We start from the raw sequence: 19,792 nt of genomic DNA, 5'->3' as shown, positions 1-19,792 counted from the left end.
TCATTTCCTGTTAGAAGCCTTGTATTCAGTAATTATTATGTGGAGTCATTCTTATTTTGTAAAAGTGAAAATAAACTTTAGTGTAATTTCTGTACTTACATGTGTATGTATATATTTCATGTCTGCCAACCTTGTGGAAGTAAAAATCAAATTTCTGGAAAATATTAAAACACAAAATATTAAATTTACCTCCCAAAAAATTGCCTGTATCTGAAACATGATTACATTGTATGCAATGTAAGTACAAACGATTCTTAATATGTCAAATTTTTGCTAAATCTTTTGCTACTAATATTATACGTCATAGTTTTGATAGCTGATGTTTGAACATAACCAAACTGATGTCATGTTCCATACATTAGAAATATAATATGGCTAAAATATTTGGCATATGCAATGAAATAAAATTAACTAAAATATTTAATATTTGGGGAGGAGGGAAATAATTTTAGCATTTCAATATAACTAATTCTTTCTGTAAAATTATTCTTCAGACTTTTGCAATAATTCTTCTGCCCTTTAATTCCATTAGACAAGTCATAAAATTATTATATTAAATTTTAATCATTAATATGTAATGAGTGATATTTAAGAGCCTTATCCTTTGTATCAGTTTGAAAAAAATGTGACCATCCAAATTTTCTGACATTTTAAAAATTTTTATGACTGAAATTTTGCCTCAACCCTTTCCTCATGTTAACCCCTTTAAAACAAATTTTCTTTTGTATAATATATAGCATACTACATAATCATAATACAAAAAACTGAACAAAAGTAATTTTAAAAAAGTAATAATTAGACTAAGATTATAAACTAAAGTCTTGAAAAAATAATTTATTATATTTATGTTTTATTATTTTTCTAATTATTACTATTATCAGTTTTTAAAATATGAATCTCAAATCACAGATTGTTATTGCACAAAAGTTCAATTTTAAGTAATGTGGTTATGTGTTTAATGTATTGATGCAATTTTTTTTTTTTTTTTTTTTTTTAATATTTGTCATAAACCTGCTTCTATTACATAAGAAGAGCAAAAAATCAATGATGTTTGCTTCAATAATTTTTAGTTTGGGTATTTCTTTCAAATTACTTTTCATAATAATTTTTAAATTTCAAAACTTAGCATACCCTACTGTTTTGAAGACTTGTGCGTAAAAATCCTCCTTCAATGTAGTCAATTCTTCTTACATCATATATCAAGATTAGATATATTGCAGTTCATATCTGAACAAGAATTTGTCTTGGCAAGTTTCATCAACCGTCATGGATGAAAGAATAGGAATAGATTTTGCTGTGATTCATTAGTTTTGCATTCTTTGTAATTTTTTTTTTGTTTTGTTCCTGAATTTTATATTTTTATATTGCATTTATTGCATAAAAATTCTATTTAAAGAATAATATTGACTTTTAAAATATATTAAATAATTTTAGTATACTTTATCTTATATGATTTCTTCCTTACTATGTGATACAGGTGTATATCAATAAACAACTAATTATCAATTGTATTAATGAATTTTTTATGATCAATGGGATTTGGGTTGTGCTGATCAGTCGTCTCTACATATTCAGCTATATACCCCCAGTCGACCTCTTAGTCATCACTTCCCCTTTAAAACTTCATTAATCCTTAGGGAGATCAATACTAACCCAGTTGGGTATCCCTACTAGATCGTATAATGGATCATATAGCAGGTGTTATTCCAGAAATTCCATGTGCAATATTGTGATTTGTAACCTCTAACATGTGCTTGCATGTACTTCTTCGTATCTAGCTAAGTAGACCATACTTCCAGTATTTACTATAGTATTTTAATATTGTCAGAAGCCTTTATACAACATTAAATTGGGGGGGTACCAGTTGCTCATTTAGGATCTATGAAAGTGCCATGTGCTCTAATAGTAATAATAAGTAGATTAACAAATGATTTTTAAAGCATTATTATAGACCATCTTTCTTGACATTGCACAACAAATTTCCTAAATTACGCATTTTATTTCAATTTCTAGTTTCATAGTTTTTTAAAGTCCTTTAGTTCCTAGTTTCATACTTCCTTGTATACTCTCTTCATAGGTACTGCCTTAGAAAAAAATATTGCTTAAGTCTGTTGACTTTATGAACACAAAACTCTTTATATATTCACAAATGGATTTTCAACAAATGTAGCTGCAAATATTATGTGTTTAAATATTGATCTTAAATTTATGTTTCAAGTTATAAAAATTATTTAAATTAAGGTAAAGAACTTTATAAAAATAATTGCAATAAAAATAATTGCAAGAGTTCTGTAAATACATAATTCCACTTTTTTATACTGCCTGTAGAGCAAAAGTTCTGGTTAGCTACATATGCTTTCTGTTTGAATTTGAAACAAGTTCTGTTTTTTTTTTTTTTTTTTTTTTTTGTATGAAAAGTTTTCAGATATATTTGACAAAAAATTGACCGAGATAATTTTTGTATGCCTGTTGCGAATTAAATTCAGCATTTTAAAAGAAAAGGGGGGAGCTCTTTTTAAAATTAATAATTCTATTTTATGAAACAGTATTTAGCATTAAATTTGTAGTTCATCCTTTAAAAGTTTTGGAAAATATCTAGGAATTTTTCACATAAAGATACAGAATTTCTTGATTTTTCTTTATTGAAAAAATATTATGATGGCACAATATAATTTGGAATATTTGATATACAGTGGCCATGTATGAAATTAGATTTTATAGGTAAAGAAACCAGCCATTCAAACACTGAAACTTTTTTCATAATTCTCTACTTTATCTCTAGAAATCTATAATTCAAAGTATATGTCAAAGAACCATATTTAAGGAGATTAAAAGTTTATAGCTATTTTTTTAATTACTTTGTACATGTATGTATTTTTACATCTGTTTATTACATTGTGCAAGTATACTTTTTTTATTAATTTGTGCACATGCATTAAAGTTCTAGTAGAAAATGATTTGACATTTTTTTTTCTTTAACTTCTAGTTGATAAGTGATTTGTGAAAGATCCATTAAATAAAGCTTAAGTCAGCATTGCTAATGAAATTATTCCAACGTAGTAACATGCATTCATTCTTGACTATGTAATTAAAACTCAATAAATCAAATTCATTGCTCAGGCAATTAAGATTAACCAGAGAAACTGAATTATTAATGTATTTGATTTTGCCTTAAAAGTTATATGTGTTCATTATTCATATGTGATAAAATTGGTAATGCAATGTAAGCAGTGTGTGACTTGATGAAAGTACATATTTCTAATATTTATTATTACTATTTATTTATTTATTTTTGAATATTTTGTAGTCTCTGCCAAAGATGGATCCTGAGTTTCTTGAGGTAATTTACTTTTTTTGTCTTCAGAGTTATGTTTTAGTATAAGACTTTTTTTAATTATTTGATGAGGGTAAGAACTTTTAGTTATTGCTTAGTATCACGTAGCAGCAGTAACTAGAAATTGTAGCTGCTTTTGATAAATAACAGTCTTTTTGACAATACTACAGAAAATTATTAGGTGATTTTTTAAAACAATACATTGTACATTTTTTAACAGAATGCATTTCTCTTTATATCTTTAATATTTATAAAATTGGCTAAACTCAAAGCTGCAATACATTTAAATCAAGCAGTTTTATAGTGCAGTAAACTGCTGTTTGAAGTTGTCTTTCTTGCTTTTTTCTTCTCTTCTGAATTTACAAGCATATCAAAATTTTATCAGTTTTAAAATTTCTTTCATAATAATTTGACATTCTTTATATTTCACTAAATCTGGCCCAAAATTTATTTGAAAAACATGTCAAACTTTTATATACCATTTCAGCAATGAAATATATAAATACTGAATTAGAAAAACTAAGATGCAAAAAATGTTTTATTGTGTACCTGTAATGCCAGCTACATTCACTAAAGTCAGTAGTTTTCTGAAGGTTATTTTCAGATATTAATTGAAAAATATGGGTTATTTACAAAAAATTATCAACTTGGCTGAGGATATTGGGATAAAAATCTGCTTTGCAGTAACACTCATTTGTGTCCCATTAAGCATAAATTAATCAGGCATACTGAGTTTGTTTATTTGCATTATAGCACCTATTCAGTACCTGTAATGAGAATTACTCTTGCTCATGAGCACTAAACAGTTAATTATTTGCAATTAAAAATAATAACAGCAACATTGAAATATGTTTATATTTTTTAAAACTGTTTTAATAAATAATATGCACTGCAGCTAAAGAGAGTTTTAAAGAGTTTGAACCAAATTATAAATGTTAGGTTTTCTTGAACTTTGAATTTTTAGTTTTAGTTTTGTATATTGTTTTCTTTAATCTGTTGGAAAATTAGTTTATCGGATTTATTTCCGTCTTACTTTCTTTTCTTTCACTATATGAAAACAAACTTAAACAGATCCTACTTATTCTTTTCTCATGTTTCTGGAGTTTGATTATATACTATGTACATTATTTTTAGTGGTCAGGCAAAATTTTGTTTGAACTACATAGTAAAATATAACTTCATGAAATGCATTTAATAGTAATGACAGTTAAAAATTTCTGAGTGGTATCATTGCTTTTGTAATAGTTTTGTCATATTTCTTTAATTTCTTCTAACCCCAAAATGTATTTTCTTTCATATTTTCATCTAATTTGCTTTAAAAACTTCATGTTCCATGCTATACTTTTCAGTGCCAAAGTAAATATTTACAGAGTCAGTGGAAGTTAAATTAATTCTGAATTATTCATTTTTTTTTTTTTTTTTTTTTTTTTTTTTTTAAATTCAGTGCAGAATTTAGCTTAGCTTACCCAGTATAACTGCTTTTCAAAGAAAGTGCTACCATCCTGAAAGAAAGATTATGGCACAGTACTAATTAAGTAATGACAATCTATGGGCATTATTAGTTTTATCTTGTTTTATCTTAAAATAAGAGAACAAAATATTTTAAAGAATTAGGCAGAATGTGAAACTTATTTCATGACAGTGTATATATATATATATGGGGTTGGAGGGAAAGTTCTGTGGTATTTTAAATAGGCAGGTGATGTTTCTTGTAAATAAAAAAAACATCTGGCTAGTGAGTCAATCGGAATTTTTTTTTTTTTTTTTTAGCTGCTGTATAATATAAAAGGTGCCTTTTTTTACTGTTCATCATTTACTTGTAATATTTAAAGGGAAAAACATGTCAGTAGATAAAGTGCATTTACGACACTGCATTTTATATGAATTCCAAAAAGGAAGCAACGCATCTGTTGCATGTAAAAATTTATGTGTGGTATTTGGAAAAGATATTGTAAATGTTCGTACTTGTCAAAGATGGTTTAGCAAATTTCGTTCCGGGGACCTGAGCCTCAAAGAAAGTGTTCGATCTGGACGACCATCCAAGATCGATAATGATGTTTTGCAATCCATGTTGGAAAATAATCCACATTTAACAAGTCGAGAAATTGCAGAAGAGTTTGGCATTCATCATACAACTGTTGGAGATCACATTAAATCTCTTGGGTTTGTGTTAAAGCAAAGTGTTTGGGTTCCACATGAATTAACGGAAAAGAATTTGTCTGATCGTGTAAGAATATGTTCATCACATCTGATTAGACACAATGTGGAGCTGTTTTTAGACAGGCTGGTTACTGGAGATGAAAAGTGGATTCTTTATGAGAATATTAAAAGAAAAAAATCTTACTGCAAACCAGGAACATCATCAGCAACAGTTCCAAAACCAAGTATCCATCAACGAAAAGTACTGCTTTGTTTGTGGTGGGACAGGAAAGGTCCAGTGTATTACGAGTTGCTGAAACAGGGAAAAAACATCAACGCGGATCTGTACTGCAATTAGCTGGATAAATTGAATGCAGCTATCAAAGAAAAAAGGGCCAGCATTAGCATCCAGAAAAGGAATAGTGTTCCATCACGATAATGCTCACGATAATGCTGCAGTGGTGACACTACAAAAACTGAATGCGTTAGGATGGGAAATCCTTAGTCACCCCCTGTATTCACCGGACATTGCACCCTCTGATTATTACCTGTTCAGATCTCTGCAAAATTATCTAACGGGAAAAAAATTCAAGTCTTTTGAAAGTGTTTCTAAGGCAGTTGCTGACTATTTTAACTCCATGGATGAGAACTTCTACAAAACAGGAATTTACAGGTTACCTGGAAGATGGCAACAGGTTGTAACAAATAACGGAGCATATATAATTGATTAATATTAAACACATATTTTTATAAATGAATTCAAATATTTTCTTTAAAATACGGCAGAACATTCCCTCCAACCCAATATATATTGAGTTCAAAAGGAATGAAAATCCTGATTATCTTATCTGAGGAAAAATGTGTGGGGAAGGTTAAAAAGGATTGAATGAATGTCTTAATAATAAAAGAATAAAAGTTAAAAATTTTTTAGAGTGTTTCAAATTGTCAAGTTAAGCTTTTTGTATGGGAAGTTAAAACTTTTTATAACAGTGGTGTAATCGTTATAATTAAAATAGACATAGTAGAAGCAATGACAAAAATTAAGTCTAAAATGAAAAATGTTTAAAAAAAAATAAAAACAGTATATTAATCACCCCTATTTAATGTTTCGAACAGAACTTGTCAAGGGTAAGTATTTGAAACAAAAAAGAGTTAATTAATGAGTGCCGAACAACTTGTTTTTTTTTTTTTTTACCTAGCAACAAGAAAGACTTTAAACTGTTTTAAATAAATTTTCTTTTTTAAAAAATATTCCAGATAATCTCACAATTACCGCCGAGCTTCCCCCACATGCCATTTGCACTCTGACAATAAAGCACAAAAGTAAAAAAAGCTTTTTGATGTATAATACTCAAAAAAATTAAAATAATTAAATCATATAATTATAGTAAGATTAAAGAAAAACTGGTAGAACTGAAAAGAAAACTTCAAAAACATAATTCACTTATTTGTGTTTTCTCTTTAGGGCACAAGAAATATCAACAATTGCCAAAATCACTTGCTGAGTATGCTCACAATGCAGCTAAATCTCATTATTGAATAACAAATAAAATAGCAACAATAACAGTTCCAAGGTTTAGTTGTATTTGTATCAGACACGAGCTTCCAGTAAATTCAGAAAGATCTGTCACTTGAAAAGTGTATCTCGCATTTCACTTGAATATTGCCATTCACATATAAAATAAATAAATGTGACCACAAACATGAAACAAATTAATAAATAATACAACAATGCAATGAAAGGAATTTAAATAACTGTAGATATATAAACATATAGATACAATAGTATATATATATAAACCAATAATTCATAATAATTTATAATAAGAAAACATTCCACATACCATCTCCAAGGAATGGAAATTCAGTTTAAAACCATGACTTGGAGGGATTGTCAGTATTTTAATTAGTATTTTCTAGACCTCCTTTGCTTTTAAAACATAAAAATCTGCAAAGAAAAATCTTTAACTGCAGAAATACGAAATTCAAAAGTAAAAATTTTAAGTATAGAAAAAGTAACTATTGTCTTTGATCGCAGATTAATTGACTTATCAAAGGAAATAAATCAATCTACCATCAGTTAACAACAACTGAACTAAGAGAGAGTGTTTTGTCTTACTTCCAACTAAGCATCACATTTTTTGCTATATCCAAATCATAAGCCACAAAATAATACTCAGTCAAAATAAAGACATTAGTTCATTTAAGCCAAAAGAATTCTGTTAAACAAAATAAATAGCAAATAATCTTTAAAATTAAAGTTGCTCTCTAAGAACACAACTAAGCACGATGCGCACTTTAGAAGATGTATCCCGACACTCATTTTCATACTCAAATACAAAGGTGAAAACTAAGTATACATTTCTAAAGTATACACTAGTATAGTTTTGAATTATTTTCACACAGTATAGTTTTGAATTACTTTCTAAAGTATACATTAAAAAGTAATTAAGAATCTTAAGAAGATCAAAAATTATATAATACTTAAAATTTTAAGTTTAAAATGAAGAGTTAATTAGAAATTTAAAGATCAAACTAGGTAATTAAAATTAACTAACTTGCCTGCAAAATTTTAAAACCAAATGTCTAGAAATGCAAGTATTAAGTGATGGAAAGTAAAAGGGTTGTTGTAAAGTGTAGTTCTCTATTGAAGAAAGCTAATTAAATTGGCAAGAAAACTGGTAAGTTTGTTGGAGATAATATAATTGAGAATAATTTCTCAAAAACAAAGGTAAGCAGACTGTAATATCAGTTATTTATTTTACATAACACTTTGAAATAGAAGAAATGCTGTCCACGTGACAACACAGCACACATCACAAGCATTGTAGCAATTAAAAAACAAACCAAAAAAAAAAGTAGAACACATAAATCACATATTTGAAAAAGTATTCGTTACCATAGCAACCACAATTGAATCATCAGGCAGTAGCGCCATCTATTCTTGCAAAGACTCACTAGAAATTTGTTTGGAAACAAAAAGTACTAAACATAGCTCCCGGAATAAAGGATGGGAACTCATACATGCTTCCACTTGTGTAAGCACTGTTAAAAATTCTTCCTCGTAAGTTAGAAGTGTGGATCCTAATACTCGTTTGAGATGAAATTTCATGGACTTCACGTTAGATTCCCACAAGCCACCGAAGTGAAGAGATGTTGGAGGATTAAATAACCAAGTTATACCTTCTAAGGTAATTTAGTTACATACTTCACTGCTTTTCTCGATGCAAGCTGCATTTTTATAAATCTCCTTCAGTTCCTTACCAGCACGTTTGAAGTTAGTAGCACAGTCACTCGAAATTTCAGATGGTTTACCTCGTCGTGCAATAAAGCTTTTTAGAGCTGCTAAAAACGTTGTTGATAGTATAAAAAGTTGATAGATCACTGACTAACTCCAAGTGTACAGCTTTTGTTGAGAAACACACAAAAATGGATACGTAACACTTGAAAGTTTTAGCTCTTCTCCCAACTTCGGACTTAATTGTATATGGATCAGCATAATCAACACTGGTGACTGCAAAAGGTGTTAATGGTTGAACTCTGGGTGAGGGTAAATCATCCATTATCTGGGTCACAGTTTTGCCTCAATTTCTAATACAAGGAATACATCTGTGAATTATCTTTCTCAATACACTTTCTCACTGAAATAATCCAAAATTGCATTTGTAAAGTGCTTATCAATAAGTCTTGACTAGCATGTAAATAATTGACATGGTAATGAGTTACGATGAGATTAGTGACATGTCCTTCCTTTGGAAGCAAAATAGGATTTTTCAGGAAAATAGGACTATTTTCAGGAATGTTTGCATTTTTTAAGTGACTACCTACTCGAATGATGCCTTCATCATCAAGGAAGGGAGTTAATTGTATTAATCAACTGCTCACACTCTAATTCTCTCGATATTTTTAAACTAGAGAGCTCTTGAGAAAAATAAGATTCTTGAATATTTTTATCACTGTTTTTGTAGCTAATCGAAGCTCATCAGTTGATAAAGCAACTATATGATGTAATTTTGTCCAAGATGAATACCATTTAAAAATGTCATTTTCCCTGACTGTACAAGAAATACTTAAATGCATGTTTTTCTCTCTTCATCAGCACAAAGATGTTCGCTGTCAGGACATGTTTCGAAATCTTGTGAATATCAACAATTAAGTCCAATGAACCATCGCTCACAATTCAGAAATTCGGCTGGAAACATTTCTCTTGTACCTGGATCAACTGGGTTCAGCTTTCCATTGATATGGTTCTACCTTGCATTAGGAATTAAGTTCTGTATTTTGGCAATGTGGTTTGCAACAAGGGGAACCCAAGGTTCTGCAGAAATCCAAGACAGTACAACAGTTGAATCTGTCCAGGCCAAAACATTACGTATAGGAAACTCTAAATGTTCTAACACTGATTTAAGTAAATTCACTAACAAAACTGTGGTGCATAACTCTAATCGTGGTAGTGATTGCACCTTCAGAGGGGCAACTCTCGTTTTTAATGTACAAATTATGTAGCACTGAATGCAAATAAATTGCTGCACAGTAACCTTTCTCAGAGGCATCACAAAAAGCACAAATATCAATATAGTTTACGTCAGGAATCAAAACAAATCTTGGTATTTTTAATTGTTGAATAAGATATAAATCATTTTGGAAACTCTTCCATTTGTTAGCAATCTCATCACTAAAAGGCTCAACCCATGATAAATGAAGTTTTCACATGTCTTGTATCAAGATTTTGACATAAATAATACAAGGAGCAAGTCAACATAATGGGTCAAATATTTTCGCTAAATTAGAAGGGATATCTCTTTTAGTGTATTTAAACTTTTCTCCAGAAATGGACACAGAAAAGTTAAATTAGTCTTCATGGGAGTTCCACTTAATTCCTAAAACTTTGATTGAGCTATCATCTTGAATTTTTATAGCCTCAGAATCATTTCTCAACTCCTTGGGTATATTCTCTAACACTGACAGGTCATTAGATGACCATTTACGCAGAAGAAATCCTCTACGTTCTGACATTTGCAAGAGTTGATTTACTAGATTTTTGCTTTCTTCAGTGTTTTGAGTACCTACCAAACAATCATCTACAAAAAAGTTTTGAAGTACAGCCTTCAAAGATAAAGGATAGTTATTCTGCTCATTGTAGGCAAGTTGGTATAAAGCACGAGTAGCCAAATGTGGAGCCGAGGCAGTGCCATATGTGACGGTATTAAGTCAAAATTCTTGAATAGTATCACTTGGATTGTCCGTCCAAAATATCCTTTAAAAGTTTCTATCCTCTTCATTAACTAGAATTCTAAACATTTTCATGATATCAGCTGTGACAACTACTAGGTAACATCTGAATTTGATCAATACTGGAAACAGCTCTTGTTGTATTCTAGGACCTGTCATCAATATGCCATTAAGAGATAGTTCTGATGAAGACATACTAGTAACATTAAAAACCACACGTATTTTGCTCATAGAGCTAGACTCCTTAATTACTGCATGATGTGGCATGTAGTATGCCTGACTTGGGGACTCTGAACTAAAAATTGGTTCCATGTGCCCGAGATCCAATTATTCCTTCATGAATTGTTTATACATCTCATTTGTATCAGGGGATCTTAAGAGATTTCTCTCTAAAGATTTAAATATTTGTAAAGCAAGATCTTTAGAATTATCCAGCCTTGAAGGGTTATCTTTAAATGGAAGTTTCACTACATAGCAACCATTTTGATCGTGGAAGTATGTTGTTTTAAAGAATTCTTCACATTTTTTATCTTCACTAGAGATACATTTGACTTCATAAATGGAGTCTAAAGACCAAAATCTTTCAACTAATTTATGTGTATTCAATTGAAGATTATTTACTGTATAAGTGTTAGTTAGATTTGAATCATCTGTAATAGTGTTCCCAGATAGGATCCAACCCAACTGAGAACAAGTTGCAAAGGGCAGTGATTGTCCTCTCTTTATGATGTCTTCCTTAAGCATAGTGTGTGTGTGTGATTATGGCAAAGCCTCGAGGGCTATCTGCCTAAGGGGAGGGATGCCTTCGTGGAGGACTTTCTAAGGGAAACTGGCTCGTATACACATTACACATCTTAAGCGTAGTAAAAAATACATTTTCACCTTAGGTTTTTCTTTCCTAGAACATAAGATCAGCTAAGACTAGATCATCAAAATGGTTCTCAATTTTAGAAGGAAGCGACACGTTAGGCACATCTGAAGTTATCTTTGGAATCACGAATGCGTATGTTCGAAATTTGGAGTTTGACTCAAAGTGCAGGCTAGAGATCAGTTCCACTTCTCCACTTGTTACAGTGTTGGATGATCCAAGGGACGACACTTCAATTTTTTTATTAACTCTACCTAACTTTAGTTTTCTAACACACTCTTCACTTATGAAGCTGGCTTCACTGCCACAGTCTAGTAAAGCCCTGCAAGGAATGGGTTTACCATTGGAATCACTAACTTTAATGATAGCAGCACATGTTTTGCTTCATCTTTAGAATAACTAAATTGTCCTGTACACTGCTCAAAAAAAAGGGGGGGACAGTGCTATATCTCCCGTTCTCCTGGGCCAATTGACAAAATTCAAACTGCATTTTTCATGTCTCAACTTAGGCTATATATTAGATTTATATATAGCACTATTCTAACATAGGTATTTTGACACAAAAATCAGACTTTTTCTGAAATAACATACCAATTTTCTTTCATATTTCGATTCTACGACTCAAATTATGCCAGAATGCCAAGTTTTGTAAAAATCGCATGACTAGTTTTTAAAATATTAGCTCTCAAAATTTTAGCTCCTCAATGTTAATTGAATTTGGCAAATATTTATTAATATCTCTTTTTTTATTAAACTTTTTAATTTTTCCTTTAACGTTTTGAAATTTAGGTTCATTCCAAATAAAATTTAGCCATTTTTTGTGTTTTATTTTTTAAATTTCTATTTTAAAAAAAAAATTTATAAATATTTGGAAAAAATTTTTGAATTATAACTTATACAATGTTTACCATCATCTTAAAGTAGGTGTATTTTTTAGCATAACCTGCAAAAAATTAGACTTTTTTATTCAAAATTTTCTAAGATATACATGAATTTACATATTTTCGCGTTTTGAAATTTAGCATCTTTTTTTTGAGCGATAATAATGGCAAATGTGGTTTATGGATTTTTGTTACAGTGAATTGCCACAGCTATTTTTAACCTTAAATTTCAAATAAAATTTTGCGGAGAATTAATTATATGAAATTTTTTCCCTCAGTGATGTGTAATATATATTTATTAATACTATATGAAAAGCTATTTTTTTAATTATAGATGATATTATTCAAATTTTTAACTATTTTTTTAAATTTCTCTCTTTCTTCCCTTTTTTAAAGAAATATTTGTAAGAGTAAATTTTTATCTTTGGCATTTTACCGTCTGCTACTTTACTTTAACTTTGTTTAAATCAAATTGTCTAAAACTGAGAACTTTCGTTTGATGTTTATTTGAATTTTATGAAAATATTTTATGTCATTAACTGCATAATTTATTTCTGAACAAGCTGTTGCTTATGAATTGGCTGAAAGAACAGATGATACTATCATCCATATTTTTAAAGCACAGTATATTTTTATAGAAACATAAGATTTAGAATAATCATTTTTATAAAAGTCAAATTATGATATAAACATACAACCCTCTAGAGGCAGAATTAATGGAAGTTCAATGGTTATGTAAAAATGATCTGCAGCTACTTAATGGTTGGATAAGTCAGGAGGTTCTGTGGATAAGTAAGAATAATTATATAAACGACACCCAACATTCTGGATTCAATTAACAATGAGGATACGATGTTTATTAAATGAATTTAAGAAGTTTTTAAACATAAAAAATCAACTCATTTTTTATCCTAAAATGTATTTTTATGTGTAGCGTATTTTCATTATATCCTTAAAATTCTAATTTAGAATGTAATTGTCAAGAACTGAATTCTAATCATCAGTAATATAATAATTAATTATTACGGTTATTAATAAATCCTTCTTATAAAGTAATTGCAAATATTTAAAAAAACTTTCTGTCTGAATGCAAATATTTCTAATTTTATATTAATCAAGATTGCACACGATATTATTTATTTCCACTTCATTTCTTACCGTCAGCTCTTGTAGAAGTTACAAATAAATTATATTTAATTAAAGAATGACCATGTAGGTTTAGAAACAGCATACCGTGACAGCAATTCAATTATTGGCTCTTTCATGTTACTCCCGATTGGCAAGCTACATGATTTTTAATAAGTATTTGGGTTTTGATAGTAACTTCACTTGGAAATCACACTTAAACTAGGTTAGTTGGTTATTTGAACATAGAAAGAACATGAGAGCTATTTAGTTAAGATGCTTTCATAGAGAACCTTTGTAAAGAGAACCTAGAAAACTATGACAGAGAATTGAGACTATTAAAATTTCCAAGACACTTTGTCTAAATTAAAAAAGTTTTTTGTAGCGAAAAAGTTTCATTTGTCTGTTTCGGCGAAACGCGTAATGGGGTTAGCTTGATTCGACGTTCAAATAAATTAAATTTCCCTTGAAAAGCCAGTTTGGAAGTCGAGTTGGGCTAATTTACCATTTTCCACTTACTTTTTTATCTGATTCTGTTTTTTTAATGTTTTACATGTTTGATGGTTTGATTTTCATATGTATTAATTTTTTTAAAACGTGTTGAACTTTTTGGAGCAGCAGCTCTTGGTAACTTTTAGGCGAGCTTACTACATTTTTTTATATTTTACTTATTTTGCAGCATATTGCGCAAGATGTTTTCTAGTCCAAAATTAGTTTTTCAAAATTGTAATTACTACCTTGCTTGATATAGAAATAATAAATATATAATTATTATTTATGCCTAGGTCTTTTCTGTTCTGTTCAAAGATTTGAGTGTTCTTTTCTGTAATTTTTGGCATTTTAGTGTTGTGAAAATTAATTCTTGGAACTGCCTAACAAATTTCAAGACATGTTTTAATACTTGGCAATGCTGTTTGCTTCTTTCAAGGATATGAAGAAAGTCAGGTAGGGGTTGGCCATTGCCTCACATTCCTTTCTATTGTACTAGAACGTTAGGAGACTTGTTTGAAGTTTTGTGACTGCATGCAAATATTTCTAATTTTACACCAGTTCATTGCGGATATTGTTCTTGACTTCACATCCAGCCATATAAGTGTTACATATTTTTAGTAACTTTTGGTATTCTGTGAAGTGAAAATGTTGTTCGAAAAGAAAAGAAAACTAATATGACAGTGGAAATGAAACTAGATGCCTTAAAGAGACTGGACAAAGGAGAAAGTGTAAACAAAATTACCATGGATTTAGGTGTTGGATGGATTATTTTGATATGGTGGAAGAAGAAGAGGTCCAAGATCGAGTCTTGGTGTGTGAAAAGAGCATGTGCAGGAAAGAAAAGTATGAAAGGTGGTGAATACGAAAAAGTGAGTGAGGCGCTTTGTTTGTGGTTCAGCCAGCAAAGAGAATAGGGGCACACATTTTAGGACCAATTTTACAAGAGAAAGCACTAAAATTTTCTGATGAATTTCAAAAAGGAGAGCCTGGATTTACTTGCTAGTGCTGGTTGGCTTGACAGATGAAAAAAGCAGTATGGCATCAGGCAGTTAAACTTTTGTGGGGAAAAGCTATCTGCTAACTTGGAAAATGCTTCAATATTCAAGATTAACTTTAACAAACTAATTGAAAAAGAGGATATATCTGGAGATCAAATTTATGATTGTAATAAGACCAGTCTGAATTTTCAAATGCTACCTTCGAAAACGCTGGAAAAATCGGTGGCTACAAAAGAAGCAAAGAGAGTAAAATGTATGGATGAATGGACCAATACTTAATGATTGATTTCATCAGCAGTGCATCCCATCGATGGAAAAGGTTTTAAAATAAAAAAATCTAACAAGAAAAGCAATTCTCATTCTAGACAACATTTACAAGACAAAGATATAAGAGCCATATTTCTCCATCCGAATGTAACTTCAGTGTGTCAGTCAGTGAACCAGGGTATTTTGCATGCATTGAAAAAAAATACAGACATAAACTTCTTTCGTCTCTTGTCCTAGCCATGGAGAATGGGTGTGATATATTAGAGAAACTGAAGAAAATAAATATGTTGGATATTGTTGGATGAACAGCTCATTCTTGGATGAAATCAAACAGATAAGCCTTATTCGTTCCTGGAAAAAGTTGCTGGAAATGAATTTCATGAAAGCAGAGAAGAGCTAGTTGACCTAATTAAGAAAATTCCAGCCTGCGAAGTAGTTACTGATGGTGATTGTTGAAGAATGGATAGGACAAGTTAAAAACTGCGAAATTTTAGGACATGCAGAAGTAGTTGCACTGGTGAAAGACAATTGGATAAGATGAATCAGAAAACGAAGAGGTTGAAGACACCAGAAATCTAAAATGATGACCCATAGTGAAGGACTAAAGGCCATTGATAGAATGCTCTATTGCATTATTACATGGAGGAGCAAGGTGCATCTGGTATGTACATTTTGTCCCTCCATCGCATATGGGAGGAAGCTGCACGATGATGGAATGAGTGTGAGAGACAATCTACCATCACACAATATTTTCTACAAAGAACTAGTAAAAAATTTTCTTCATTTTTAGTCCAAAGGAGTTTTGTTCCTGAAGGATTGTTTTCATTTTGCAATTTTGCATTGGTTCTCTATAAATGTACGTTTCACATTTGAAACTGTTGCCACCAAATATTAGCGTCCTACATTATATGTGAAGAAATTTAATAATGAAAAATCTGCATAAATGTATGTATGTTTCTCGCACTATGATAAAACAACGGTACAAAGAGCCATCGAATTTTGAATGACGTAATCCTACCGCGAATATGGGCATGTGGAAGCCCAAATTTGAAATTTGGAAATTTTTTTTATTATCGATTTCATATTTTGTAAAACTTTAACGAATTTTTGATTAACAAATTCAAGGATTTCAAAGTGAGCAATGGCAATGTTGTACAGAAAAAACATTTTTATCTCTAGTGCGTGAGCCTCTGTATCGGAAATTCTAAAGATATGCTCAATTTAAAACTATTTTCCGATATTGCTCTTGAACTGAATTTTTTGGTTCAAGTGCGAATTTTTTTTGGTTCAAGTGCGAAGTGTGATATTTGATAAATAAATAACTGTGCCAATAGATATATTTTGCATTATAAAATGCAAAATTTTGCTATTCAAAATTGCATATAATAATTTAATTACTTAAGTTTTAATAGTGTATTTAAAAAAAAAAAAAAAAGTTTTTCTTGGTTTTATATATATGTATATATATTCTTATCAAGAACTTTACTGCAGTTAAAAATTATTTTTACCTTAACAGCATAAATTTCCTTTCCTCTTCTTTCATATTCTATGTGCATGTGAAATAAAAACATATTGAATATAATCTCACTTTGTGCATTAAATGATGTGAATTTGTATTAAGGAAAAAATTATCTTCACTAATACTAAATAGTTTTATTTCTTAATTTTTATTTTTAAATATTTGATGAAATGCAAATATTTTATGTTTTAATTAATTTAGTTAACATTAAGTAAATATGTGCTGTATTGTAATTAAATATTTAGCAACTATTTATTTTCAAATGTAGGGAGATTCAGTGCTTAAGGTACAGTATAGGCGGGATGCCAAATATTGCTTCAAACCTGATGGACCTACCATACCAGAGTTAGCAAAAATGACATATACCACTAAACACAGATGGTATCCTAAGTAAGTATAACATTAGGTGATTATTAATTTTAGGATGCAATTAAATATTTGTTAGTATTAATTAAAATTTACTCGGGATGTATGTCCCCTTCTCAAAATACTTTCACACTTTTTTCCCTCTTTAATTTTTATCAGCCTACCTGTAATTCTAAAAACAACTTGATGTTAATTTTATTAAAAATATTTGTAATTCATGCACTATCTGAAGAAGTAATATTTTTTTGTATTATATCTATAGTAGAATCTTATTGAAAAAATGTAGTATGCAATGTACTGTTTTTAGTTAATTATTCATTGTTTAGGTGGTGCCACTAAAATTGGGCATTGTTTTAGTCAATTCTTTTTCCTACCATTTTATCATGCATTCGAATATGAAAGTCACTATTTTTTTTTTTAAATTTATTATTATTGAATTATGAAGCTATATAAGTTCAACTGGTTATTAAATTAATTAATGGAATTATTTTCATTTATGTATTTTTAATTATTGTTATTTATTTTCATATTTAAGAATAGCATTTCAGTGGAGGCCATCTAAAAACTGGAGATAGCATATTACATCTTCTAGCTTAGGTACTTATGTAATAGCCCAACCACCTTAGCAGAAGTTGCCAAAATTTTAAAATGTGTCAAATTCTGGCAGCCATGCACAAAATAATTCTCTAGACAACCATGTGCATAACAATTTTTCAGCTTTAATGTTGATGTTTTCATATCTATTCTTCTTGATATATTCCAAGTTCCAAAAGTTTTAGGCAAATTGTGATTATTATTTTTTTGTTTTGTTGTTGTTTTAAACTTTGCTTTTAAATACATGTTTGTGGAATTTGCCTGCAATGGAAGAAAGCAGTAACATTTATGCAGGAATACAATATTGTGTAATATTATATAATATAAAATTCGAAGGCTTTAAAAACACAATGAAATTTCCTCCAGAACAAAAGAAACAAATTAACTTTCTTTTTTCTTCTCCCTTCCAAATAATTTGTTGTTAATAATTGTTCCAGAAAGCTTTTTGATGATTTTTATTGTAGGTAGCAATTTTGTATTTGAGCTAAGTTTAATAATTTCCTAATGGAATTTATAAATTATATTAAGTTATTTTCACGGTACGGAAATTTTCTATCTTACCTGAATGTGCTTGCTTTTAATCCTGTTATCATTTTTAAATGGGCTTAGTTGTATTTACAGTCATACTAAATTTGTACAAGTACTGACTTTACGCTTTGTTTTGATAACTATTTATTCATTCAATTGCTATCTAGATCATATAGTTTTTTTAATTAGTTGAAATATTCTTCAAACCTCTCAGAGGGTTAATAGTTAAACTGCCTTTATTCTTAACAATACTCGAATACAATTTTTAAAATTCTCAGTGTTTGTTCTTAAATTTTATGATGACTTACAATTTTTTATTGCAGGCAATGATTCATGCATTCAATGTGTTTTTTTTTTTTTTTTTTTTTTTTTTTTTTTTTCCAGCAATGAAAAGAAGTATTTGGATCCTAATCCTCCTGTGGATAGAGAAGGAATCTGAAATAGCACTTTTTTTTTTTTTTATTTTAAAGTTATACTTTTTTTTCTTTTGAAGAAATAAATAAGTTATTTTACATAGTTTCCATTAATTTCAGATGTATGAAATTTGATTTTAAAAAATAGCTTAATGCTTTAAGACAAACACAGAATACTATATATAGTATAGCTATATGTTGCAATTTATTTATATCTGATCAGATATATAATTGTATATGAAAGAGTCCATTACCATTTTCTATTTTTATTTACTGTTTACCTGAAAGTTTGTTGTTTTACTCATTTGATTTCAACCAGTGCATTCATTCTTTAAAAGAACTTACAGAATTTAAGAGAAATAGATAGCTGAAGAATGAATTATTTTTCATTACTCTATTTTTTATACTCTTTTCTTTGTAAGAAAGTATTTTTACTGTAGTATAATCTTGATTATCCAGGCTAATGCCAGGGAAGCAGGTCAAGGATAATTAAAGAGTATGGATAATTCAGACTATCAATTTTCATGTACTGTATGAATTTTTAAAAAAATCTGTAATTTTTTTAGAACATTTAAATATTTGTTAAATTTCACTGCATGTTTTTTTTAATTGCTATTATATTACTGTATTTGAATCCCTATGGTCAATGAAATCCAATGAGTTTCAGCAGAAGTTATTGCTGTCTCAGGATTAATATTATTTTTAATATCTTCTTTGCTTGTATTTTCAGCATTACTCTCTGCATCTTCTATTCTTGTGACATTTGAAACAATATCAGCGTCACTCAAGCATTGAAAGCCCAACTCAGCCATCAAAACATTTCTCGATTTTTTTTTTATCTTCGTTTACGAAAAAATTTAATATTTTTAGTTTTTTTATACACAACTTCATTATGGTCTTGACAATTAGATAAATCTCCAACTTCTATGTTAGGAAGAATCTTTCTCCGTGATCGATTGAGCATTTGTTTTTTTGCACACTCTTGCACATTGACTGTGCATTCATGAGCACGGCCACACATGATAATCTGTACCTG

The 19,792-nt window shown here is 29.5% G+C and overlaps 1 protein-coding gene across 1 annotated transcript in view; it reads left to right on the top strand.

Annotated features, from left to right (window-relative positions):
• Positions 1–18,855, top strand: part of mRpL42 (mitochondrial ribosomal protein L42) — a 29,789-nt gene extending 10,934 nt beyond the window's left edge. Inside the window, exons 4-6 of the mRNA XM_035367192.2 lie at positions 3,308–3,340; positions 17,124–17,245; positions 18,728–18,855. Of these exons, the coding sequence (XP_035223083.1) occupies positions 3,308–3,340; positions 17,124–17,245; positions 18,728–18,782 (210 nt within the window). The 3' untranslated portion in view covers positions 18,783–18,855. The remainder of the gene's footprint in view (positions 1–3,307; positions 3,341–17,123; positions 17,246–18,727) is intronic.
• Positions 18,856–19,792: the final 937 nt, after the last annotated feature.

This window comes from Stegodyphus dumicola, chromosome 8, assembly GCF_044657685.1.
Source record: "Stegodyphus dumicola isolate Sdum_Otavi_A_Nest chromosome 8, ASM4465768v1".
Taxonomy (NCBI): domain Eukaryota; kingdom Metazoa; phylum Arthropoda; class Arachnida; order Araneae; family Eresidae; genus Stegodyphus; species Stegodyphus dumicola.
This window is presented reverse-complemented; position numbering and strand designations above follow the sequence as displayed.